Raw genomic sequence first — 22,674 nt, forward strand, 5'->3', positions numbered from 1 at the left:
TATAACAAAAGAGGGACATGCTTGGCTTCCATGTCCCTATTTCGTTATCGTAAAGTATTTTTTTTGCGTTTTGATTTTGCCGTAAAAGAAAGCATATATGTTGTCTTCAATTTTAATGATTATTTATGGTACAATGTGATATGTTTAAAGCAGATTGAATAACTAAAACGTCCCTCTTCAATGCACTTTTAAGTTTATAAAAGTGGGAAATAGAATTTTAAACTTTAATTGCTTTGAAATTCCCAAAAAATAGCGCTGCATATTGGCTGCCTCGATTAAACTTTCCAAGTCGGTTAGGGCATTTGATCTAATGGCTTGGGGTTGTGTCCTAGGTTTTCAAAACAAAAAAAAAGTGATAAGTACGAAATCGGTTAATATTTCGTTTGTTCTTCTAATTTGACTATTTTTCGGAGCACGAAGGCTATGAATTGTTTTAGTTTAGTTTGCCTAGTGGTGTGGTGGCACAGGTCGGCCAAATATTCCCGAAGGCAACGCGAAACTAAATATGGCAGATGAAAATAAAAGGAATACATTAAAACCACAAGACGCGTGATTGCCGCACAAGAGCAGTAAAAATTTAAAACAAAGTCCAGAATACGTATTATAGGTAAAGATATTCATAAAGATAGTTTTACTCGAGCACCACATGAGCATCACGTAAATACATCAACCAATAATAATTTGCGTAGATTCGTTCCCAGGAATTTTAGAATTCTTCTGTTACAGTACCAAGCTCAGGATTGGTTTATACACAAATGAAAGTTTTATTAAACCTACATTTAGTTTAAAGAAAAGGAACTTATAGAATCGATATCATTTTGTCAGCGTCACCGACATCAATTCTTAAATCTTCAGACAACGAGCGCGACACTATGGTACCTGGAATGCTTCTCCGACTGGTGTGGGTAGCGTCCTATTATCCTCATACATCCAAATTGGTCCCGAAGTAGCAACAAACGATGTAACAGAAGCCGCAGTGTCATGCTGTAGGATGTCGCGATCCTGGTGATTGGTCGCAGAAATGCAGCGAAATGCATTTCTGCGACAGAAATGCAGCAGTGAACTCGAGTGTCGCTGTCGTTGCGGCGTCCCAAGTTCTGGCTGCTGTAGCTTCCGTGGACTGTCACACCACAGAGCGACCTGCAGCAGGACAGGCGTCTGCCGCATCCACCACCAGTGCTGGAAAACCGCCAGGATCGCGACCATTGACAGCATGACACTTTTATGGCGTCACCAGGTGGAAATCGAGGGACCACTTGTGTTTCCGAAGGTATCGAGCTAAGATTTTGCACAGGGGTGATTGAAGAACGTGCACTTGGGTTATGAGAGGTTCACTGATCAAATTTATACGAGTAAGAAGTTTAAAATCATAAACTTCAAATTGCTTTTCATGGCGTCTGTCTGCTAAATCATCCATGTTTCAATGCCAGAGTTTTATATTTGCTAGATTGTTTCAAGCACTGAACGCGGCACCCAACAGTGATGAACAAACATAATACCGCGGCACCTATATTTTTGACCGGCATCACGTACATATCATGCCTAATCAATTGGCTTCGGTATAAGGTCATGGCAACAATTGAATTGCTTCACGCTCTTGAAATATTCAGACTTAAAGATAATAAATACCAGTGCAGTGTAGAACGTGCCCGTGAATCCGATGGCAAGGCAGCACCAGATGAAAGGTACCTGAAAGACTAACCGAACAACCGTACATACATATTGGGATTGTTGGCAAACTTACGGGCGACAAAACTGCAGGGAAGTCACTTACTTGTTGCGACCGCCATTGCCGCTGAGAATATTGCCACCGCTCCAAGGCTTTGCTGAAAATGTTTGAATTATATTGTTGTATTCCAACAGTATTATATGGAAACCTCTTTTCTCGAGCGATTTTTTTTTTCTTTTTTTTTTGTGAACTATTAATAAACGTTACCATGACTTTTTTTACTGGTCAGACTTCAACGGGGACAGGTTAAAGTCGACAAAATGAAAAGTGGCCCTTTTTTAATCTACAAATAGCTACAAATGCGGTAGTTAAGTTTTATTTATTTCTGTGTCTAAAGGAACAAATGGTGGCTTATTTCTATCAGCTCTGAGGACATGCAAGAGTGGTTGAAAAAAACGGCCGTATTCTGACTGTAGAATTTAATTTAATCGTAACATTTTTGCATAACATACTTTTTGGTGAGAAAATACTTCCTTTATATTGTGTATGAAGTCTGACAAAATTCCACAACAGAAACACCCCTCGACCACCAAAAGAATGATACACTCACTTTAGAAAATCACACGTGGGGCTGTCGTTTTTTCTCGCTCCTGAGTCCAAACTAAACTGACTCAACGCGTTCAAACATGTAGAGCAGGGACAGGAGAGATACCTATCTCGTACGAAATGCGCTGTTAATACTGCGGCAAACAGAAGTTTTAAGCTAACCGGAGTTTTAAGATAACCGAATGATAATGTTTGAATCACTCTCCTATTTTAACTTTCCCAAGAACTAGTCTTGTCTGCGTGTGAATGAATTTTGGTTTTTGTTGTCACCGCCCTATTTATCCGTAGCGAAATGCTGCAACAGACTTGTCGTTATTGATTGTGGCCCCTATGACGTTCTTTTCTTAAAAGAAGAAAAGAAAAGAGAGTTCGAACCATTTAAGCTTGTTTGGGGTCTTGCTTCACGCGTGAGAAGACAAGAATAAGGGGAGTGTGTTCCTGCTTCTAAGGAACGTTACGCGAAGTACGAGCCTACAAACGCACATTTTAAAAAAAATAATTATAAGGAATGAAAAATATCGCCCTCTCTGGAGTTTTCCAAAGGCGTTCTAAATGCATAGCATTTCGTAAGCCTTATCGCGCCTCTTCTTTTGAGTGCACAATCAGAAGGCCTCTCAAGGGCGCATTGCGAAGATTTTTTTATAACGTCACAGTGCCAATGACGTCATTCTGCCAAGTCATGATCTCATGTGACATCTTGAAGTCACGTGACGTAACAGTGTCACGTGTCGTTACACTGAGAGGTGACGTCATATTTTCACATGACGTGAGGATGTCGCGTTACACCGTGACGTCATTGAGGCTACAGCACACGGACACAGAATTCCTGAACCTTGCCCTAAATACGGTATGCATTCAGAAGTTCACTTTCACGGCACAAAAATTTGCAGAGTCGCATTTACAGTGCAAGGAACTACTAAACCTTTCTTAGATTCTAAGCGTACGAGTTGTTAAAATTATCGGAGCTTCGTTGAATGCTGAGTAAGGAAGTCACAAAACGGGAAGCTTGGCGGCTTTCCTCTGTGTGAGTATACATCTCGTTACACAGTACATAATTAACACTCTTATCTGAAATTAATGTGTTGTGAATGTTTATACAGATGCACCATTGTAAATCATTAGAAATGAATGACAGGTTTATTTTTCACGGAAGGTTCTATGAACACTGCCACTAAATTGATATGATATCGTGTGTACGAGTGCGTAGGCTACAGTTACCTCAATATTTTAATGGAATGATTTAGGAGACCGTTTTCAGGCATTCAGTCAGGCAGTGCATGCGGGGCTCGCTCTGAGTTGGAGTGAGCGTTTTCTCCACTTCGCCAATCACGGAACCGACGGTTGTTTGAGTCTAGCGTGATCACCAAGATGGCTGCTCGTTTTTGAGTTGACCGTTGTTAGGCTTTTACCCACGTGAACCCTGCGAGGGCAGTCTACTCGAGAAACAAAACGTACATAACTCCCGACGCCAGTAATGCAAACGACATTTATTTGACAAAAAAAAATCATATCATTATGGGGAAAACGAGCATCACTTTGCACACATAGTAGCCGGCATCATCTAAACTACAACAGTCTAACATTATTCAGTTACCACAGCCCTCTAATAAACTGCAAATGATATTGGAGTGACGAAAAAAGGAAAGGAATCAAGCGTATTTTCCGAAATGACGCAAGACATTCATGCAGAAAGAGTCCACTTGGAAGAAAGTGTCCCTCACAAATTTCATTCGGAGTGCGGGGCGTTTGGCGAGAGAGGAGAAGGGGGACCTTTATTTCTAGAGTGGACGGAAACTCGATAGAATCTTTGAACATGTGCGTTCGACTCGCCTAAAAAAAAAAAAAGGAAAAAAAGCCGTTTGTCTATTCGAAACAAGTAGAGCTTGAGCGTTCATTTCGCACGCTCGATTTTCTTCGAACAATTCCCGTTTTGAGTTGTTTCAACCTCATCGAGAAAGCCTCTGGGCTTGAGGTACTTGATCTTTAAAACAATCACATGGTATTTCAGCTAACTTGTGCCAAGACTTAAAAATAAGCTAACGCACGCTACACGTGTGGAACCAATGCACTATTGCTCACAATAATATTGAACAAATCAAAATACTTCTGCGGTTTGTCAAACTGGCTAATTAACAAAGATTAATTTTCTAAAGTTTTAAGCCTTACTTTGTTGGGAAATAAAATAATTCTAAAGCAGGCTAGAAAACACCTCATCCACTTTATGGAAACAACAAGGTGACACGTTTCTCAACACACTCTCCAAGACATGTATTTAATTATTTGTTTATTTATTTATTTCAATACCTTCAATGCCACACGGCGTTAGAGAAGGGAGGGGGGGGGAGCCAAAGTACAAAAAATAGAATTCAACACATATTAGTTAACATATTAATTTTCAATGGCAGGCTTGAATGCAGGAACGTCTGTGATTGTGGTGATAGATGTGGGCAGTTGTTCCAGTTGAAGGTTTTGAGAAACAAATTAAAGTAAAAAAGGGTTAGGGAATTAATATTTAATAATTAAAAGGCTAGACACATCGCAGAATATTAAACTCGCCTTGGTATTTCTTATAAACCCGTGAAGCAAAGAATTTGACGGGCCTCTCTTAGGCGTGCGTTATGATCTGCTATGCTTGGTTACGGGGAGCTTTGGATGGTTTCTTTGTGCTCTGCACACACGGTACTATTGTGATATCCGGTTCATTAGAAAATAACGAAGACCATAATTAAATTTCTCCAGAAGTAGAGCACAACCCAGAAAAACAAAAAACTTATTAAAACGTGCCCGCGACGAGCACGCTTTCAGGATAAGTTTTTTTTTGTTTTTTTTTTGTGGGGTGTGCTTTTTGGTGGGTTCTTGCAGTTCACCTTTGTCTAAATGTTACACGTTAAGTGCTCCCAGCGCAGTTTCTTGGTACATCGTAATTCACCCCGTGATGACATGAGTTCACGTGAGGGCTACGCTTTGTCTGGAACCAGCGGCGCGCGCCGACGTTTGCCTGGGTATTTACCATTAAGTATGCTGGACTAAGTCTAACTCGCCGGCGACAATCGCTTGCGTTCATGGACGCTTTAAACATGTCCCAGATTGCAACCGGCATTATAGCCAACCGGCAACGGCCAGGCGGCGCCAGCAGAGTGAGAGCGCACGGTTATACCCTGTCTCGTTGTAACTTGGCAAAGGGTAAACGATAAGCCGCACATTGCGTGCCGAAGGCTTCAAAATGCGCGACGTATACGAGCGCAATGCACACGTATTGGAGCGTGACGCAGCGAAAAGCCTGGTACTTCTCCGGAGTTGAGGTGCGCTCCGGTGATAGGCAATCACGTTCAGATTGGCCCGCCAGGGCCGTAGCTTCCGCTCCACTGGCACGTTACGCGATCACGGCTCCCTGGGATACCCAGTATTTCTGGCTTCAGACACTAGGCTAAGCGGCGCCACCAGAATAAAAGTTCACGTTCGAACAATGCAGCCGCCACTCCCAGGGGTACCCAATATTTCTTGTTTCAGTCACTAGATGGCGCCAAACCAAACAGCATTGCAGGTTGCCTATTGACCTTCTCTCGTCTTGCAAAGATGCCGAGTCACTAAAACGGACTTCTGCAAGCCTTCACAGACGCCATTGTCGGGAAAAATGACACTGTCAAATCTAATATGGCGTGTGAACTGTCCTGCTATGGTAGTCAAACCATTTTGAAATTCACGTGCCAATTATTACAAGGTCGGAACCAGCGCACAATGGAGGAACGGCTGCATCGAGGAGCGTGCAAGTCATTCAATTAGCGATATCGAACGTCGCAGCGCGGCCAACATTACTAGCCGACGAGTCAATCATACAGCATCAAAAGTGTAACGTCACTGCACTCATCATCTTTTCCTGTGGGAGTGTTTTTTTTTTCCAGTTTGCCGTGACGTTGAGGTTTAAGTCGACCATTTTGCATAAATTCCGCGGCTGCAAACGCAGGGCAGTATTTCGAATGGGCCTATTAGGCAGCGAAGTACTCGGAATAAAAAAAAATCTTTCAGCCTTTCCACTTTGGTGAAGAAGGAAGACCTGCGAAGCTGTACTATGGTGGGAATGAGGTAATGGTCGGCTGCAAGTCGGCTAGCCAGAGTGGAGAGGCTCGAAAGGTTGGGCCAACAATGAGCGACGGCGGCAAGCAGACAACCGGCAAACACAACGCTCTGGACAGCCATCGCCACCCTATGAGCGACGGCGGCAACCAGAGTTTTGTGTCTACAATTCTTTGCGGGGGACACGATCCTGGAGAAACTAGCCCTTGACCGCTCCGCTGTAAAAGGAAGCAAACACCGAAGGTCGTTTAAGGCGGCGCCCATGCGTAGCTGCTTAAAGCGTTCATACACCGTCTCAAGCTAAGAGCGACAAAAGCCGACGTTACGATTTCATGGACAAAATCAAGCAGCGTCAAAAATTTATCGTCACGGGCGCTCATTGCATTTGTATGTTTAGTGTCACTAACTAAAGCAGGCACGCGCAATAAAGGAGCCGTGATCCCGCGCTTTTCTCCTTCGTGGTTGGTTTAGCAGGTGATAAAGCGAACCCGGAAGCCAAACGAGCGTTATGGGGAATTACTTTTTGCACTTCTTCTTGGCTCCAGAAGGTTGCAACGTTGGCTGTGATGAATTGAAGTGAAACTATGTTGGAAATATGTAATGACACGACGCGACGATCGCATTCAAACTAAGTGTGACTTACCGCAAACTGTCGCCTACGAACGAAGTATGCTGGAATAAGCATGACTCGCCGCCGACGACGAGGCGTATGAAATGTACGCTGGACTGACAACTGATTTCCGACGGTTGCCTGTGGACTAAGGACCTTACACTAAGTGCATAGAGAAATATGTGGTAAAAACCGGTTTTGCTGGAGCCGGCGAAGTTGTGGCCATAGCAACATTCGAACTCTGCCGGAATCAACGCAAATGAGTAAATCGCCCTTGAATATGCTGAACTAAGTAACACTCGTCGCGGACTATCGCATGCTACTGCAGGTGAACGTCGGCAACAAGTCACAATGCAAGTCATACATAGTTGAGATGCTTGCACTTTCGTTCATATCCTACTTGTGGCGCCTAGCAAAACCATAGTCCTGGGTTCGATTCCCACTGAGCTCCTGGGTGAATCTTTCAAGTTTCAAGTCTCATGTTTGAATTGTTATGACTAATTATGCGTCCTATATGCATTGAGCGCTTACGAACCTCCTTCTACGGGCTATGTATGTTTAATAAAAAAAAATAAAGCAGCGCCGTAAAAAGAAACGGAAGACAAGATGACGAAATGTACGAACAAAGCGCAAACTCTGAACTGATTTATTGGAAGAAAAACATAATCGACAAGCATCCCGGTTCATCAAAACCATCAAGTCACTGCCGCCTGCACGTGTCAAACCTGCTGAAGAATGCTATCTCTATGTCAAATATTGCGATAAAAGGCGAACTGACGCACCTCTTTTTTACTACGAAATACGAAGAGCTTCCAAAATCTGTCTGGTCGTATGTTGACTGTGTCATCCTAAGATACTTGTTTTGCCAAGAAGAGGTTTGCAACCGCACCTATCAAAGTCTATTGCCAAGTTGCCTGCTCGCGAAGATCTAGCCGATAGTACATGCTCTCTTGATCTCTGTCGTGTTGCAATGATTTGGACACGCCGTGTGCGTACAAATAATAATAAACGAGCACGGCGCGTACATTATTACCCCGTGGTTCTTTCCATATACAGGACGAGGCCTCGTCGCTCGCTGCTACCGCCGTCGACGCTAATCCATTATTTTGTTTCTAGGCACATGTTTGCAAATGAAATCTTTATTTTTGTTTGTTTTACGCTTGTCGATCCGCTTTCATCTGCGGCAATATGTATCTGTTTGTGCTGGCCTTCACTTCGACCTTAACCCACTTCACGTCGTCGTCGTCGTACGTGATTTGGCTTCACGGTGTTTTTCACCCTCTAAAATATAGGCGAAGCGAGTCAGACCTAACTTCGGAGGCGCCAAAAAAACACTGGCACTCCATAACGTTGCAGTACTTTTTAGGTTATGCGAGATCTTCTTTATATACGGTAAAGCCATGCCTCCTTTTTAGACTTTCCTTGGCAAGCTTACACGGGTAACGGAGTCCCCTTACCCGGCCATCCGCCACACCAATCAGCAAGCCATCTGGATAGCCACGGTTCCTAAGCCTAGTAGCCTGATTAACAAAGCTAGTAGGCATACGGTGTGGGCATGAGTTAACCAGTGCCTCCTTGAGGCAACAAACCGCAATCCCCCGCTTCACAAGTTTAAAATGGCTGGAGTCAAAAGGGAGAACACTTTTTTTTTTTTGCTCTTAGGGCTATAGCTCCAGCACACATGTGCATCCAAAAAGTGAACTTTGATATCTAAAATCTGTAAACAGCGATCTACTGGGCATTCTCTCGTGAAGTTCAACCCACAAGCATGCGATTTAAACACCTCTAATATACTCCCAATAAAATCTCCTCTACTATGAACAGAGCCTTCTCCCCGCACAGTACCAGGTAATCGTCAACGTACCTGAACACCCGGATCGCATCACCAGTAAGCTCGCTTGAAGTGCATCTATCGCAACTCGAAAGAAAATTGTCGCTCAGCACAGGGGCAACTCTAGACCCAATACCTTACTCTCTAGACACTCTACTCTACACTACTTTAGAGACTATAGACACAGGGGCAACTCTAGACCTAATACCAATAATATACCTTATTGACTGGTTGCCATATCCCTGCTTCTGCGAAAACTGAGAACCGTCGTAGAAAACGTACATTTACTTGAGATATAAAGATAGCACCTCTAAATATTTGTCAACGCTCACTCCTCAGGCATTTTGAAACGAAACTATCCCGTAAGCCTCAATTCACCCCGTTACCACGCGGTGCATAATTTATGTTGCCTCGGCCTCCGTGTAACGCGTTTTCGTCACATTCGGGCGCTACACTTTTTCATGAAATCCAGCTTATAAACACATTATCTGTTAAAAAAAATGAATGAATTTCTCAACAAGACTGTAAGAAATACAACACTGGTTCAACACACATCTTGTGCACCCGCTTATTTAACACGTAATGTGTTTATGGGATAGATGTCCTAGAAATGCTAAAAGCTCGATTGTTAAGAAGGGCGCTACACGCAACGCAAGGCAACATCAAGGCAACATCAAGTACTTAGCCCACAGGCGACCGACGGCGGCAAGGCATACTTAGTCTGCAAGTGACCGTTGGCAGCAATCCATACTTACTGTAGGATATTTAGTCCGCAGGCAAACGTGGAAAGCCTGTTGCACTTACTCAAGCATATATGCTTGACTGAGTACAACTCGCCATCGATGGCGATGCACATGAATTGTATACAATTCACACGACTCGCCGCCGGTGTCGTGTCGACACTGATGTCGACAATTAGTTAAAACAACCTATCGCAACTGTCTGACGAAACTCGCGGAGGCCCGTGCACAAGCTGGCGAAAACACGCAGCCCGCGAGCTTCCACAGCTAAGGCGTAGGATTTGCTCCGCTGCTTCGACGAGGTTGTCGCCAGTGTGCACAAGCCTCCGAGAGCTTCGTCAAGAAGTTGCGGTACGTTGTTTAATCTATTCGTTTACACTCCATGGTGGGAAGGAAAAAAACATAGCTGCCGCGCCATCGCACACTGCCCGTACGGTTGTCTGCGATGCCTCCCCCGTGCTTCGGTACCGAGGACGCCTGCCAACATTAAAATGGCGACGTACTCAGTGTTGTCAGACCACCAAGCAATTTCGCATAAGGTCTATTGAACCTAATTGACTCTCTGCCATATTTTTTTTTTCTACATGGAATATCGAAAGCTTTTGGTTCAGTGAATCTCAAGAGGAAGGACACAAAGGCAACCGGTATGAATTTCTGAAGGGCGGACGGTTTGCAGTATCAGCTTCCACTGCTAGCAGCGCTTAGAAGCACCCCTTCCCGAGTGAGTTTCCCGACCGGGATTCTCTGCCATGCATTTTTTTTTAAACTCCACAATATTTCTGTTGAGTTTCTTTTTTTTTTTTTTTTTTGCAATATCTGATGTGAAGGAACGGCATGTGGCCGTGAAATTTTGTTTTATTTTAGGGAAAACTACGGCAGAAACTCTTGAAATCTGTCACAGAACTTCTACAAAATATGCTAATAAAAGACCGAAAGTCTGAGTTTTTTTTTTTTTTTTTTTTTTTTTGCTTTAAAGTCGGTGAATTATTGTCCGACGACCAACCTCGTTCTGGGTGACCCCTAACTTCCTCTACGAATGAAAACATCGTAAAGTTTGGGCACTGTCCACTCCGAGTTTGTTCGTCTTGGTGAAACTGTTAATCATGTGTTTTAGCTGCGAAATTTGCGACCCTTGCGAAGCTCAGTAAGGTAGAAACGACCTAATGTCAGGGTAAGGGGGAATGGTAGTTTCATCACGACAGTGTAGCAGCACACACTGCACTGTCATGCAACAATCTTTTAGCAAAAATAGCATGACACTGCTTCTCCACCTTTTATATTCTCAGGGCCTCGCCCCGTGGGATTTCTTTCTGCTCGCCCGGATGAAATAAGACATGAAAGGAAACCATTTTGTGAATGTGGAAGCAAATCAGGCATTGGAGAAAACGAGGGATGATTTTGAAACGCTTAGGAAAAAAAATTAAATGCCGCCAGATCTTTAGCAGACGATACCGGTCGGCAAACTGACTCAGAAAGGGTGCCGCTAAGCGCTGCACAGGCGGAAGGTGGAACTACGAACGCCCTGCCCTCCCGAAATTCATTCCGCTTACTTTGTGGTCCGCCTTATACTTCGTTATTGTTGAAACTTAGTTTTTATTGCCCAATATCTAGCTTAAAGTAAATCATATCCATTTTTGTGTTATATATATTTTCAGATATTTTTTTTAAAAAAATGGTGAAATGACTGCATTGGGTTGCATGTTTTCATTACTTAATATATTTGTAATGCATATATAGCGCAATTTTTGGTTCAATGTTCCCTGATTTAATGCAATTTTATTTATTTATTTCATAATCAGGTGTGCCTATAAGAAGGCGGTAGGAATAGTTTCTTACTTCAGGAACTATCACCACTATAATGGTTATAGTTTGATAGGCCAGTGTTGTAAAACCCTCCTCTTCAGATTTTCACTCCCACAATGTTTCAAAGTACCCACAAGGTTCTTTTAAAAGGTGTAATTATTTTTCAAGGAAAACATCTTTAATATAAATTTGTATATTAGGCTTGGAAAATAAAATAATTCAAATAATTGCCACCTGAACACGTTGTCTCCATTAGAGGCACTTTACATACGTACATTATAGTTTTCGTTATAATGTCCTAATGTTTTGACCTTAATACACTGCTTATATGAAGTGTTACAATGTGTCGAAAGTGCCGACCTTCTGTCGACAGAAAACTGAAATATTTGAAATAATATGACAAATGTAAATATGTTCTCTGAATACATTACACAAAAAATTGACTATGCTAGTTTTTTTTTTTTATCTAATTGTACCCTAACACTTTTTTTTAGCGTGAGCTACACTGGTTGAGGTTGAGCAGTTTCGCGTGGTTCGCATAATGAGCCGTGCTCCGTGCTGCGCATGCGCGAGGAACAGTGACGCCACACGGCGCACAGCTGGCGCGCCGGAGCCGCCGCCGCCGCGCGCTCCGCCGCCACCGCGTGCTTTTCGCCAGTCTGCGCATTCCAGAGGAGTAACGTCATAGCCGCGGCAGACGCACTGGCGCCGCCGCGTGCCCAGCTGTGTGCCTCCGTTGCGCAGTAGCCAAGTCTGACGCTGCGCCGGAGCCGCTTGATGGCGCCTCTCATGTTGTGTGCATAAGCTCACGCTACGTATATTCTGGCATAGCCGAGCTAAGCCACCGCAATGTTTTTTTACGTACCTAAGTGTTTGATATTTAATTTTGGTTGTTTTCTTTATTAGATCGAGTAGGGCGACTCATCGGTCACTCGACCAATACTGGAAAGCATGTCCGCTAGCGTTTGCCCGCTAGAATTAGCAGTCACATATTCTCAAGCACTGAATTTAACAAAAAAAGAATGAATTGAGCAACACACGGCTAAGAATTATGGTACCTTTAGCCAAATACTGACTAGGAATGCAGAGACTGTTTTAACTTGTCCTGCTATTACACGAGAGCAACGAGCATGGGGCATCATGGCTTCAGTAAGCTTTTTACTGCATGAATCGAAAACCGAAACTGATCGGGAGCATGCCGCGTGGTGTTACTTAGCCGATTACTTTCATAGCGTGTTACCCTTCGAAGCGCTAGATTAAGAGAGTTATCTAGCCTGCCAATTTAAATACAGAGAGCGCTTCTGTACCCATCATACTTGGAAATACTGTTTGTACTCATCTAGTAAACAGTAACACTGTACTTGCCTAATCATTAACAAAATAGTAGGGCATATGTACGAATCGGGTCAGTAATGTGGTTAGAGTAGACAGTCCAGTAGGTGTTGTGTCGGAGGTCGTGCTTTTTTGTTTTGCTGACATGTACGTGCCTGTAACAGTGCTTGGTATGTTGGTTGGTGTTCGTGCTGTATATGTATTGGTGGAGGTCCCGTGAGTGGAGGTCCCGTGAAGTCTAAAATGAAAAAGAAGAGTTTTTTGTTCTTTTATCGAGCGGTTGCTACTACGTTTCCTAGGTAGCCCAAGCTGACGCCTGATTTAGTAAGCTAACTGTTGACTAGTCATGTATCTATTGATGTACACACAGCTGTCCTGCGATCTACTGGCCTCCATACGTCCCTACCTCTCTGGTCGATAACAGTCGCTCTAATTATGCCACTCAGACACCTAAATACTTGTTCTGCGTACAAGAGCTGTGACGTGTAGGCACAGACGCGCACAAACGAATAACCACTTCAGTAGGTGTAAGCACACAATAAGAGAGAAAAGAAATAAAATAGCGGTAGCGTTGGTGCGAGCTGTACGCTTCTCGTCGGTGACGACGAAGGTGAGTGCCCAGTGATTCATCGCTGCAAACGACAAGCATATGTTGTGTTCAATAAAGTCAGCATCCCCCTTCCTCACGTAACGATTTCTTTTTTGTGCGTTCTCAGCCGGCAGTAAAAATACAGTAAATCTAGCAAGATGCCGTCGAGCGTAATCGCGGCGATTCCGGCACACAGACTGGCGTCCTTACAGGATATAGATACTGTATTGGTGACTGGCGCGGATATTTAGTGTGCCTGATGGCACTGGGAAGATGTCAAATAGACGTTTGCGCTCTATTCTCTCACTCGGCCTATAGGCCGTGCTGTTTGCAAGGCCTCAAAAGGGAATCCGAGCGTCGCTAACCGGCTGCCATGTTACTTTATGGGGTAGTAAGATTTCACTAGCTCATTTTTGACTACGTATGGGGTCGTCATTTCTTACCCTGGGGTCGTTATATTTGGGACAACGTTTTACCACCCCAAACGTAGTCACATATGACAACGTTTTTTTTTTTTTTTTTTTTTTTTTAGAGTGTAGGCGATACTCGGCAATAAGCCATACTTGGTCCAGGGGCCCTAACCCGGACACCTGGAGAAAAAGTGGGCCAGAAAACCGGCGGCATTAATTGGCAAGATGAAGCCCTTCGCCAGCAATCAGGGTCGCAGAAATGTTTCGCCGACTTTTTCGCCAAGTGTTACTTAGCTCGCGACCGTCGGCGGTGAAGCACACCCCGTCCATCATGCTCAGTTCACGGGCAATCTTGTGCGGCGACTCATTTTCTAGTCCAACATTATTACGCTTAAATCCGATCATACCCGAAGCTACAATCCGATGTAACCAATAAAGCTGTGCAAAGAGTGCATCATTGTGCTCTCGGTTTTATTTTTATGGGACTATCACCGGGCTAAACCAAACCCGCAAGAAAAAAACAACGCAAAGACCACGCTGCTCTCGTAGCGTGTGACCGATTTAGTTGGTGATACAAAACGTACAGAAGTAATGAGTGCCGTGACTATGCAGTTTTTACACTGCATCGTAGCGTTGGCTTCTACGCAGGCGAGTGTCGGCGGCAAAATACAGATAATCGAGCATTGACCTCCGGCGACCGTTACCGCGCGCGGCTGGTTCCAGAGAACGCGTAGCTCCCCACGTGGACTCAAAACATCACAAGGTAAATTACAATGTACCGAGAAATAGCGCAGCAGGTGTTTGACGTCAGAAATACACACAGAAGTAGAGAACTGATAGACCAGAGGGCATGTACACACTAAACATTGTAACACCCATAATCGTGTAAAAAGGGTGTAAGAAGGGTGTAGGTTAGGAAAAACACCCTTTTTACACGCTTTTTAACGATTTCTGACTATCGGTGGGTGTTAAAAGGGTGTGCTGACGTTTTACACCCTTTAAACGCCCTCTTTATGCCCCACTTGCAGCGATGGTGTCTTAAATCGTGTAAAAAGGGTGTTTGGGCGCGTTCTACGTCCTTCATCCACACGGTGCGAAAGGGGCGTAATGGTGATGCTGTCAAATACACCCATGATTTCATAGCCGTTCATATTTATTGCTTTGGTGAAACTGTTGTTGATGTACGGCGGTACAAACATCGAGTATAATTAATCGCCACACGGAGTCGCCTATGATTAGGAAGTGCTTGAGAATAGTTTTTGCAACTCCTATTGAACTCTTCGTTCGACTCGAGTCTAAAATTACGTTTCGCGCGTGCATCAATTTCAAAAGTTCAACCTTGATAAAAAAAAAAAAAAATCATCTCCGCTCGCAAAAAAAAAAAAAGAAAATGAACGAAGACGTGTAAATATACAACCTAGGCAGCACACAGAATTGCGCTGTTATGGAATTAAATCGGAAAGATTGTGCCGATATTATTTTGGTCTTGCCAATACCTGTGAAAAATGGGATGGGTCGCGCCGACGCTGCCAAGAGTGTCCTGCGTGAATCGGCTATGCCGGCGAGATATTTCTAATTCTTGAATGCCTAAAATCCGACGTTAAAAAACAAAACAAAGCAAGATTAAGCGAAATAGAATCTACTTACTTTTAACCTGAGAAAGACCTTTTAAGCTGAAGACTTGAACAAACTGTGGCGCCCTTATTTCGGATATTACAAACTCACAAACTCAGCTGACTCGGCTTCGTACTACTTATAGCACCTTCACTGAGACTCTATTTTGGAGTGTAGCTCTGAAGAAACAATGACGCAAGACAATCGAAAGTGCCGGATTAATGACACCCCCAGGGACGCGAATCTTATCTCTGCGTAATGACACCAAAATATATAGCTTCCCGACGCTTTTGTTTTTCCGGTTTTTCTGTGGTGCACGTGAAACCGCGTCTTCGACGGCGTTTAAAATTGTTTTTCGTATTTATTTTGTGATCTCGCGGTCCGCACCAGAGCATGCGCGTCTACAGGGGTGGCAGTTTTAGACGCTCAAAGTTGTACTACGCAAAGCAAGTCCTGACGAGTCCGATTTCGCGACCTTCCCTGGGCAGGGCAGGTAACAATACAAAGCAGCAGAGGGAGATTAGCTGCTTTGTCCAACCCTCTTTGACCTCGTCTTCTGATAAGCCTCCAAACCTTCTTTTGTGTCTTCGTGTTGCTGTGAGCGAGTGCGAAGGCCGCTTCTAGCAAATCAGAGGGGTAAACGCGAAACACGTGACCGCTCTCCTTAGGACAAGGACGCTTGGACGAAAATTTGTCACGTGACTCGCTCTGACGCGCTGATGGGCTACTGGGGCCGTAGTCTTTGCCGCCGTATGCCAAGTTATGGTGAGTTGTACACACTTAAAATGTTAACACCCTTATTGGTGTAAATGGCTTGTCCTATGGGGAGCACCCTTATTCGTGTAACAGAACACCCTAGGAAATGGGTGTAAGACTTAGCACCTTCAGAAAGGGGTGTGATATCCGGACACCCTAAAAAAGGGTGTGATATTCTCACACCCTAGAATAAAGGTGTGATTCTTCTAACACCCTTAGTCATGGGTGTGATGTATAACACCCTAAAAAGGGGTGTGATTAATGTCTAACACCTTAAAAAAGGGTGTTACTTTCTCAGAAATTCCTGGGGAGAACCCTGCTTGCGACATTTATTCTTTCTAGCACTGGTGACGTAAGCAAAACTCTACAGGCTTGGAAAAACGGAACGACCGGAAGTTACTTGGGACACAAGCGGCAGTTCATGTTTTTAAGCATGCTTGCAAAGTGCTTACAAATAAGAGAGCGATCTCATGTAATCCGTGGTAGATGCATAATCCGATTCGGGCAGCACAGAACAATTCGCAAACACAATGCCGGGGATGAAGGCGGTCGCTCACATTCAACGGAAGCCTCGCGGTCACCGATGAGCAGCTCTCTGTCGTGATAGATGCACAATCCGATTCGGGCAGCACGAAACACCGCAAACACAATGTCGAGGATGAAGGCGGTCGATCACATTCAACGGAAGTCTCGCGTCCGCCGATGAGCAGCTCTTTGTCGAAACTCGACCAACAAACACAGCACAATAATTCCATAGACTCCGACGAAATAAATGGCCAATAGATGAAAAAGTTGGCATAGATGTATTCCGGCCGTCCACGACGATTTGGTTTTTCAAATGGAACTCGTCAGGACCTGCTTGCACGAAGAAGAGAACACTGACGGACGCTTTTTGGAAACCGGATTTACGTGGTCCCTACAACTCACCATAAACTGTCAAACGGCGAAGGCCAATGACCCCAGTAAGCCATCAGTGTGTCAGAGCGAGTCGCGTGACAAATGTTCGTCCAAGCGTTTTTGTCCTACGGAGAGCGGTCACGTGTTTCGCTCCACACCTCTGATTCACTAGAAGCGGCCTTCGTACTCGCTCACAGCCACACGGACACAAAAGAAACTGGGGAGGCTTATCAGAAAAAGAGGTCAAAGGGGGGTGGACAAAGCTGCTAATCTCCCTCTGCTCCCTCCTGGGCTGCACAGGGAGGGTCGCCCGTATGTGGGACCTTGAAGTTGTTGTTGTTCGAGTGGCAGTTCCCTTTCGTGTGGAGTGTGAAGTGTGGAGCCGGGGAGTGGCTTATGCTTTCTGGGTAGAACTCGTTGATCGTCGTCTTGTTTATGCGTTTGAATTCCTTCTTTCACTTTCCTTTTTTTTCTTTATGTGTTTTATAAGTGTATTTCTTGGTTAAGTCAGGCGAGTTTGTGCTACCCTAAAAAAGGCGCCACTGTTTGTTCCAAGCTTCAGCGCAGTTAAAAAGAAAATGAATAAAAAGATTAAGCAAAGCGGAATTTGCTCGCTTTTTGCCCGAGTAAGACTTCTCGGGCTAAAAGCAAGCAGATTCCGTTTTGGCTAATCTTTTTATTTTTAACGTCGTATTTTAGGCGGCAAAGAAATAGAAATACCTCTCCGGCATAGCCGATTCACGCAGGGTAGTCTCAACGGCAGCATCCCGCCTGGGCCGACCCTCGCGGAAGGGCCGAGCGTGGATTAGGGCCGAGCGAGCCGGAACTGCCGAGTGCGGGGGCTAGGCCGACCACTGCGAAAGGGCCGGGAGGGGTGTCGAGGCCGAAAGAGGGGGGAAGGCCGGGCACGGCGGCAAGGCTAAGGGAAGCGTAAGGGCCGATAACGGGGGTGGGGATTAGAGCGATCAGTGCACGCGTGGCTCCTTCGTCGACGCGGGAATTCGTTGGAAAGAAAACCGATAGATGGCGCGCCCTGGTTCCGCTCCTTTCTGTTCGGAGATCTGTTTGGTTTGACGAGTCTGGCTTGGAGCACGGTGGAGGAAAAATGTGTTTCTTCCACCGCGGCCTAAAAACCTTTCTTTTTTTAGCACACATTTTGAGCGAGCGAGCGAGCGATTGTCACAGCAGAGTGAAGTCTGGAAAAGCGAAACAACGTAATCCCGCTGCATGAGCTCTCGTGCATCCAGATCCTCTTGCAGTGCTATGAACTCGTGCTCTAGCTTTCGCTATAATACACGGGGCTCCTAAATTGTCTCAACATCTTTGTCTTCTATGTGCTTGACCAAAAGGGCACGGGCACAAGCCCTGTTTGCATAGAAGCCTCTTGGCTCCCCTCTAGGCTGACTGGCGCAGTGTCTTCACGCGGCGAGGTCAGGAGCTTCATTTCGTTGCGTACTACTACTTCCGACTTTATGAGCCCTCGCAGTGAAAGGCCAGAGGCAGAACCTCAGTTTTTCTGCACCCCAGCCAACAGAAGAAAAATAAACTTACCATGATCCCAAGGATAAATTCAGAGTATACTTGATGTGTGGTGTCTGAGGTGGCCAAAAGAAAAGAAAAATATTCCTAGGAGGGAAACTAAGCCTATCGCACATATTACACATTCTGTGCACTCCGAATCATCTGTGCGACCGATCTAGGTAATTGGCAAAGAAAAAGTCTACTAAGCAAACGTTTGGATACAATACAAATGAGGAGAACTACGGAATAGGATTTGCTCCTTTTTGATCCAAAGGCCCGACAGAATTCTAAATTGAAACCCGGATCACACCGCTTACACCTCATACAAAAGACAGTCTGACAGACACGATCGAGTCACCGCGAGAACCGTGTTTCGAATGCCGCGTGCCATGTTTCTTCTTGAACTCATTGCCCTGCAGCATTCGAAGAACGGACCTCGCGGTGACTCGAGTTCGAACCTGTCTGCAGACCGTCCTTCGTAGGATTTATGACCAGTGTGACCCCAGCTTAACGTTCAGGTATATATTTTATTATGAAAATCCTGAAAGATTACGTAGTCGGGGGCGGTATGTCATAAAGCAAAAGTGACGGGGTTGCCATGGTGGGGAAGTACAATCAGAGATGCTTAAAAGAGATGTAAAAACATTGCAAGGCGAGTAAAAAAAAGAATTAAGATTAATTAACCGCGTTTGTATGAGAAAGCAATTGACGTTGCACTGAGTTTCTATTTGTGCACGAGCTCACTAGGTAGCCGGACAAAAGCTCACCGGACAAAAGATCACCGACAAAAGCTTACCTATTTTTTTGGCTAAAGACAGGCTGGGATAAAGTGCGGGCCCGATGGACACTGCACCATTTTTAGGAGGACTGGTACCCCTTGCCATACAAAGGTGTCGACAGATAAGCCATAACAGGCGAAGCGACGATTTGGGACCAAAATTTAGGTCACCGATATTGAGTGGAGCTGATAGCATAAAACTTGCCGGAGTACCCTTACGCCACGCCGAAGGAACTTCGTGGATCGAAGTTTTGAACCCGCTTTTTCAATGTTCTTATGTCACGCTAAACGAGCACATAAAGGTTATGCAGAATCTACTCATCGACATTGCAAGAAGGCAGTGGCATATAATGGTCAGTGGTAAGCGTGTTTCACATGCAGCAATTTCGGCCCTAGAGCGGCGCGATTGCTGCCGTCGCGGCGCTCGTGCCGCTCAACCGCTGGTTCTGGCCAAAGCGCCGGGACGGCAGAAATCGCGCCGCTCTAGGGCCAAAACCGCTGCATGTGAAACACGCTTTAGTCTGGAAATACCTTTAGCTTATTACTGGAAGCATGCTTAAAAAGGCTGGTTTAGGCGTGTTAGCTTTGCCTCCAGAAGTTGAAGTTGCTCGAGCGCTTGTAAACTTTGTTTAATTTTGTCAACGCGCGATTCAGGTGTATTTCTGCAAACTAAAAAAGAAAATAGCGTGGTACAGAAATTATATATGTTTTGCTGTTTCTTTGTGCATATTAAGGCGCCTGAACCAAAATGGGTTCATCGGGACCGCCAACTAGGGCCGCCGTTATGTCCACGCGTCTATGCCTCGACATTACGTCGTGGCCAAATGCATGGAACTTTCGCTCTAGATTATTATGTTAGACAAGCTTCGTACCCCAACTACGGGTTTATGGACAACATTTCGTGTCAGATGAGGAACCTCTTTGCAATTGACTAGGGAAAAATATATTCTGAAATGTGATTATAAAAAGACGGCTCTCTGACTACAGCACTACCGCTGCCACAATACGCCGCGTCCTGTCTGGTTCTACCTTCGTTTTGTCTGTCCCTGTTGTTTTGGCGTATTACACCATGACACAATAAGACGCAAAATGCCTCCAACATGGCGTCACGGCACTGATAGCAGACGACAATGTTGGTTTCGATTTCGAGTCTAACCAGAAGTGAGTTAGGTGCAAAATCTTATACTCAAAGGCGCAAAAGAAATGAGCACAAAGAAGTAGGCGTGCACACTCGGAGCGCTACAAACAACTAAATTTTATTTTGAAAAGAAAAAAAAAGAGAACGAACATATATACACACTTTACTATACCTCACCCCAAATGAACCTGAATTCCTTATTTGATGAAACGAGTGACGACGCACTCATGCAACCGTCATACTCATTTACTTTCTGCCGCTTTTTTGGATTCCTACTTCCCCGGGATCTGTGTTTTATCCTGCAAAGGATCACACGAACACTTATTACAGTGGACTTCGAAGTTCCATGAAGGAGACCGCTTTACAGGATGTTGATGACCTATGTACGATCGGGTGGTGCACGGAAGCACCCGATGACAAAAGCTCCGTGTGAAATGACCACGACTGACACACCGTCCTTTTGCCCCGCCTTAAAATGGCCAGTTTCATCAGGAGCGAATGACGCGAATCCTCAGATAAGGTGGCCTGGTCCTCACCGTGACGGCGGAGCACTTTGCTTCTAATTAAGCGACAATAAGTGGGCACGCGAGCGTGTGTAACGTAATCATGCCGTCATTGGAACAATGCTGGTTGAAGCTTGCACAGGGATTCTGCAGGTGGGGCTATCATGCTACATACGTACGATCGCCCATATGTCGTTGATATTTTAGACTACCGATGTAGCGCATCCCACATGTTTGTGTGAATGTTTTTTTTCTTTTTTTGTGCGCATGCTTTTTTGTCTTTGTTTATTTTTAAGCATAATCTAGTTAGCTTCAATGGTGCTCTGAGGGAACGCCAACAAGGCCGACAATTTTCTTGAAATTTATATCGACCCTTTTCTTTTTCGTTGGTAACCATTTTATTTTTATTGTCTCTTTTTAATTTTGACAGTAGGCTTCAAGTTGAGTTTCGAGCTTCGTGTCTCTCAGTCGCTTTTTGTCCTTTTGCTCTAGAGTTTTCTTATATATATATATATATAAGCAAACTTTACCTCATTCGTTTTGGAAATTGGGACACCCGGATAGCAAATTTGAGCAGAGACAGACGGAAGTATTTGAGAAAGGGGAGAGCACAGGGGAGGGGCGAGCCTAACGGCCTCGGAACGGATTGCTTACCAAGGTCGCTCGGCTAAACTCCATGGCGCACCCTCTCTTTCCCTCAGAAAGGGCGAGAGACGTGATGAGAGAACTGTTACCCTCCCGTTTTCCCCACACAAATCTCCTTTCTGGGCGAAGAGGACTCAGCGTCCTTGAGCGACAAGGAATCCGTTCATTCCTAAGCTGACAGTACAGGGGGAGCTACGCGCCCGCCGGATCAGCCATCACCTGCCCCGCTCTCTGCGCGTGGTTACGGGAAGGAGCGTGATCACGTGATTAAAGTTAGACGTGCGATTGGTTCACCGAACACCTTGGCTTCCATTACCCTGTCAGCTCAGGGGTGACGGAGTCCAGCCCGTGAAACACACACAGAAAGTGAGGTCACGTTGACCAAGGCCACGCGATAAGGTAGGGGTCGACTGGAGGACGGTGGGGACTGTTCGACTGGTTCGGGGAACTTTCGGCAAAATTCGACGAAGTTCGCCATCGTGAACAGTGTTGTGCAACCGGGAACTGAAAACGGGCAGAAACAGCTATTTTCTTCAAGAGAAAATAATTGCAAGATCAACGTGCGCATATCAGGACATCGTGGTGCCAGTTTTTAAGTTGTTTTAGTGCATTTTATTGCTTAGCGGACTGATTTTATCGTGCGAAGCGGCTCGGCATCTTCGCCATCCACGCTACCTCTACTGGAAACGGCAAAAACGGTGTTTTTAGAGCTCGGATCACCAGCAGCGCATTCCGTCGTAATGCCAAGTGCGATCTTGAACATGCGGATTGTCAAAAGTTCTGCCACTAAATAAGCTACGCTTCAGAGTAACGGTATCTCAAAACGTCCCATTCGCATTTGAACCGTGCACATTTCGACCCCTTCTCATTTGGTCCTTCTCGTTTGAACCTTCTCATAAGATCCGAATCGTGTTTTTCGCAACTGGACCCCATTCTCATTTCGCCCGTTCGCGCTACGACCGAATGACACTAGTTCGGCATGCTTCTAACGTTGTTATGCCTTCGCGGCCTTGTTGATGAGCCTTACCTTAGTTGGGTTCCCAACATACCATCAGATATATGTTATGTGTAGAGGTACGCACTGAAAATCGTACATTGACGCCTGCTTCCCTTCATCTAAGCAACCAAGAAAAAAAAAGCGATGAACAGTTAATTCGG

At 45.0% G+C, this 22,674-nt stretch overlaps 1 protein-coding gene across 1 annotated transcript in view; it reads right to left on the reverse strand.

Moving 5' to 3' along the window:
- The window catches only part of LOC120849738 (sodium-coupled monocarboxylate transporter 2), an 84,549-nt gene that overhangs the window by 20,411 nt on the left and 41,464 nt on the right, over nt 1–22,674 (reverse strand). The window contains exons 3-4 of the mRNA XM_040221943.3: nt 1,775–1,826; nt 1,630–1,697 (exon numbers count right to left, since the gene is read on the reverse strand). Coding sequence (XP_040077877.3) covers nt 1,630–1,697; nt 1,775–1,826 — 120 coding nt within the window. The remainder of the gene's footprint in view (nt 1–1,629; nt 1,698–1,774; nt 1,827–22,674) is intronic.

The sequence above is a fragment of the Ixodes scapularis genome, unplaced genomic scaffold (genome assembly GCF_016920785.2).
Source record: "Ixodes scapularis isolate PalLabHiFi unplaced genomic scaffold, ASM1692078v2 PGA_scaffold3__209_contigs__length_174095766, whole genome shotgun sequence".
In the NCBI taxonomy this organism is placed as follows: Eukaryota; Metazoa; Arthropoda; class Arachnida; order Ixodida; family Ixodidae; genus Ixodes; species Ixodes scapularis.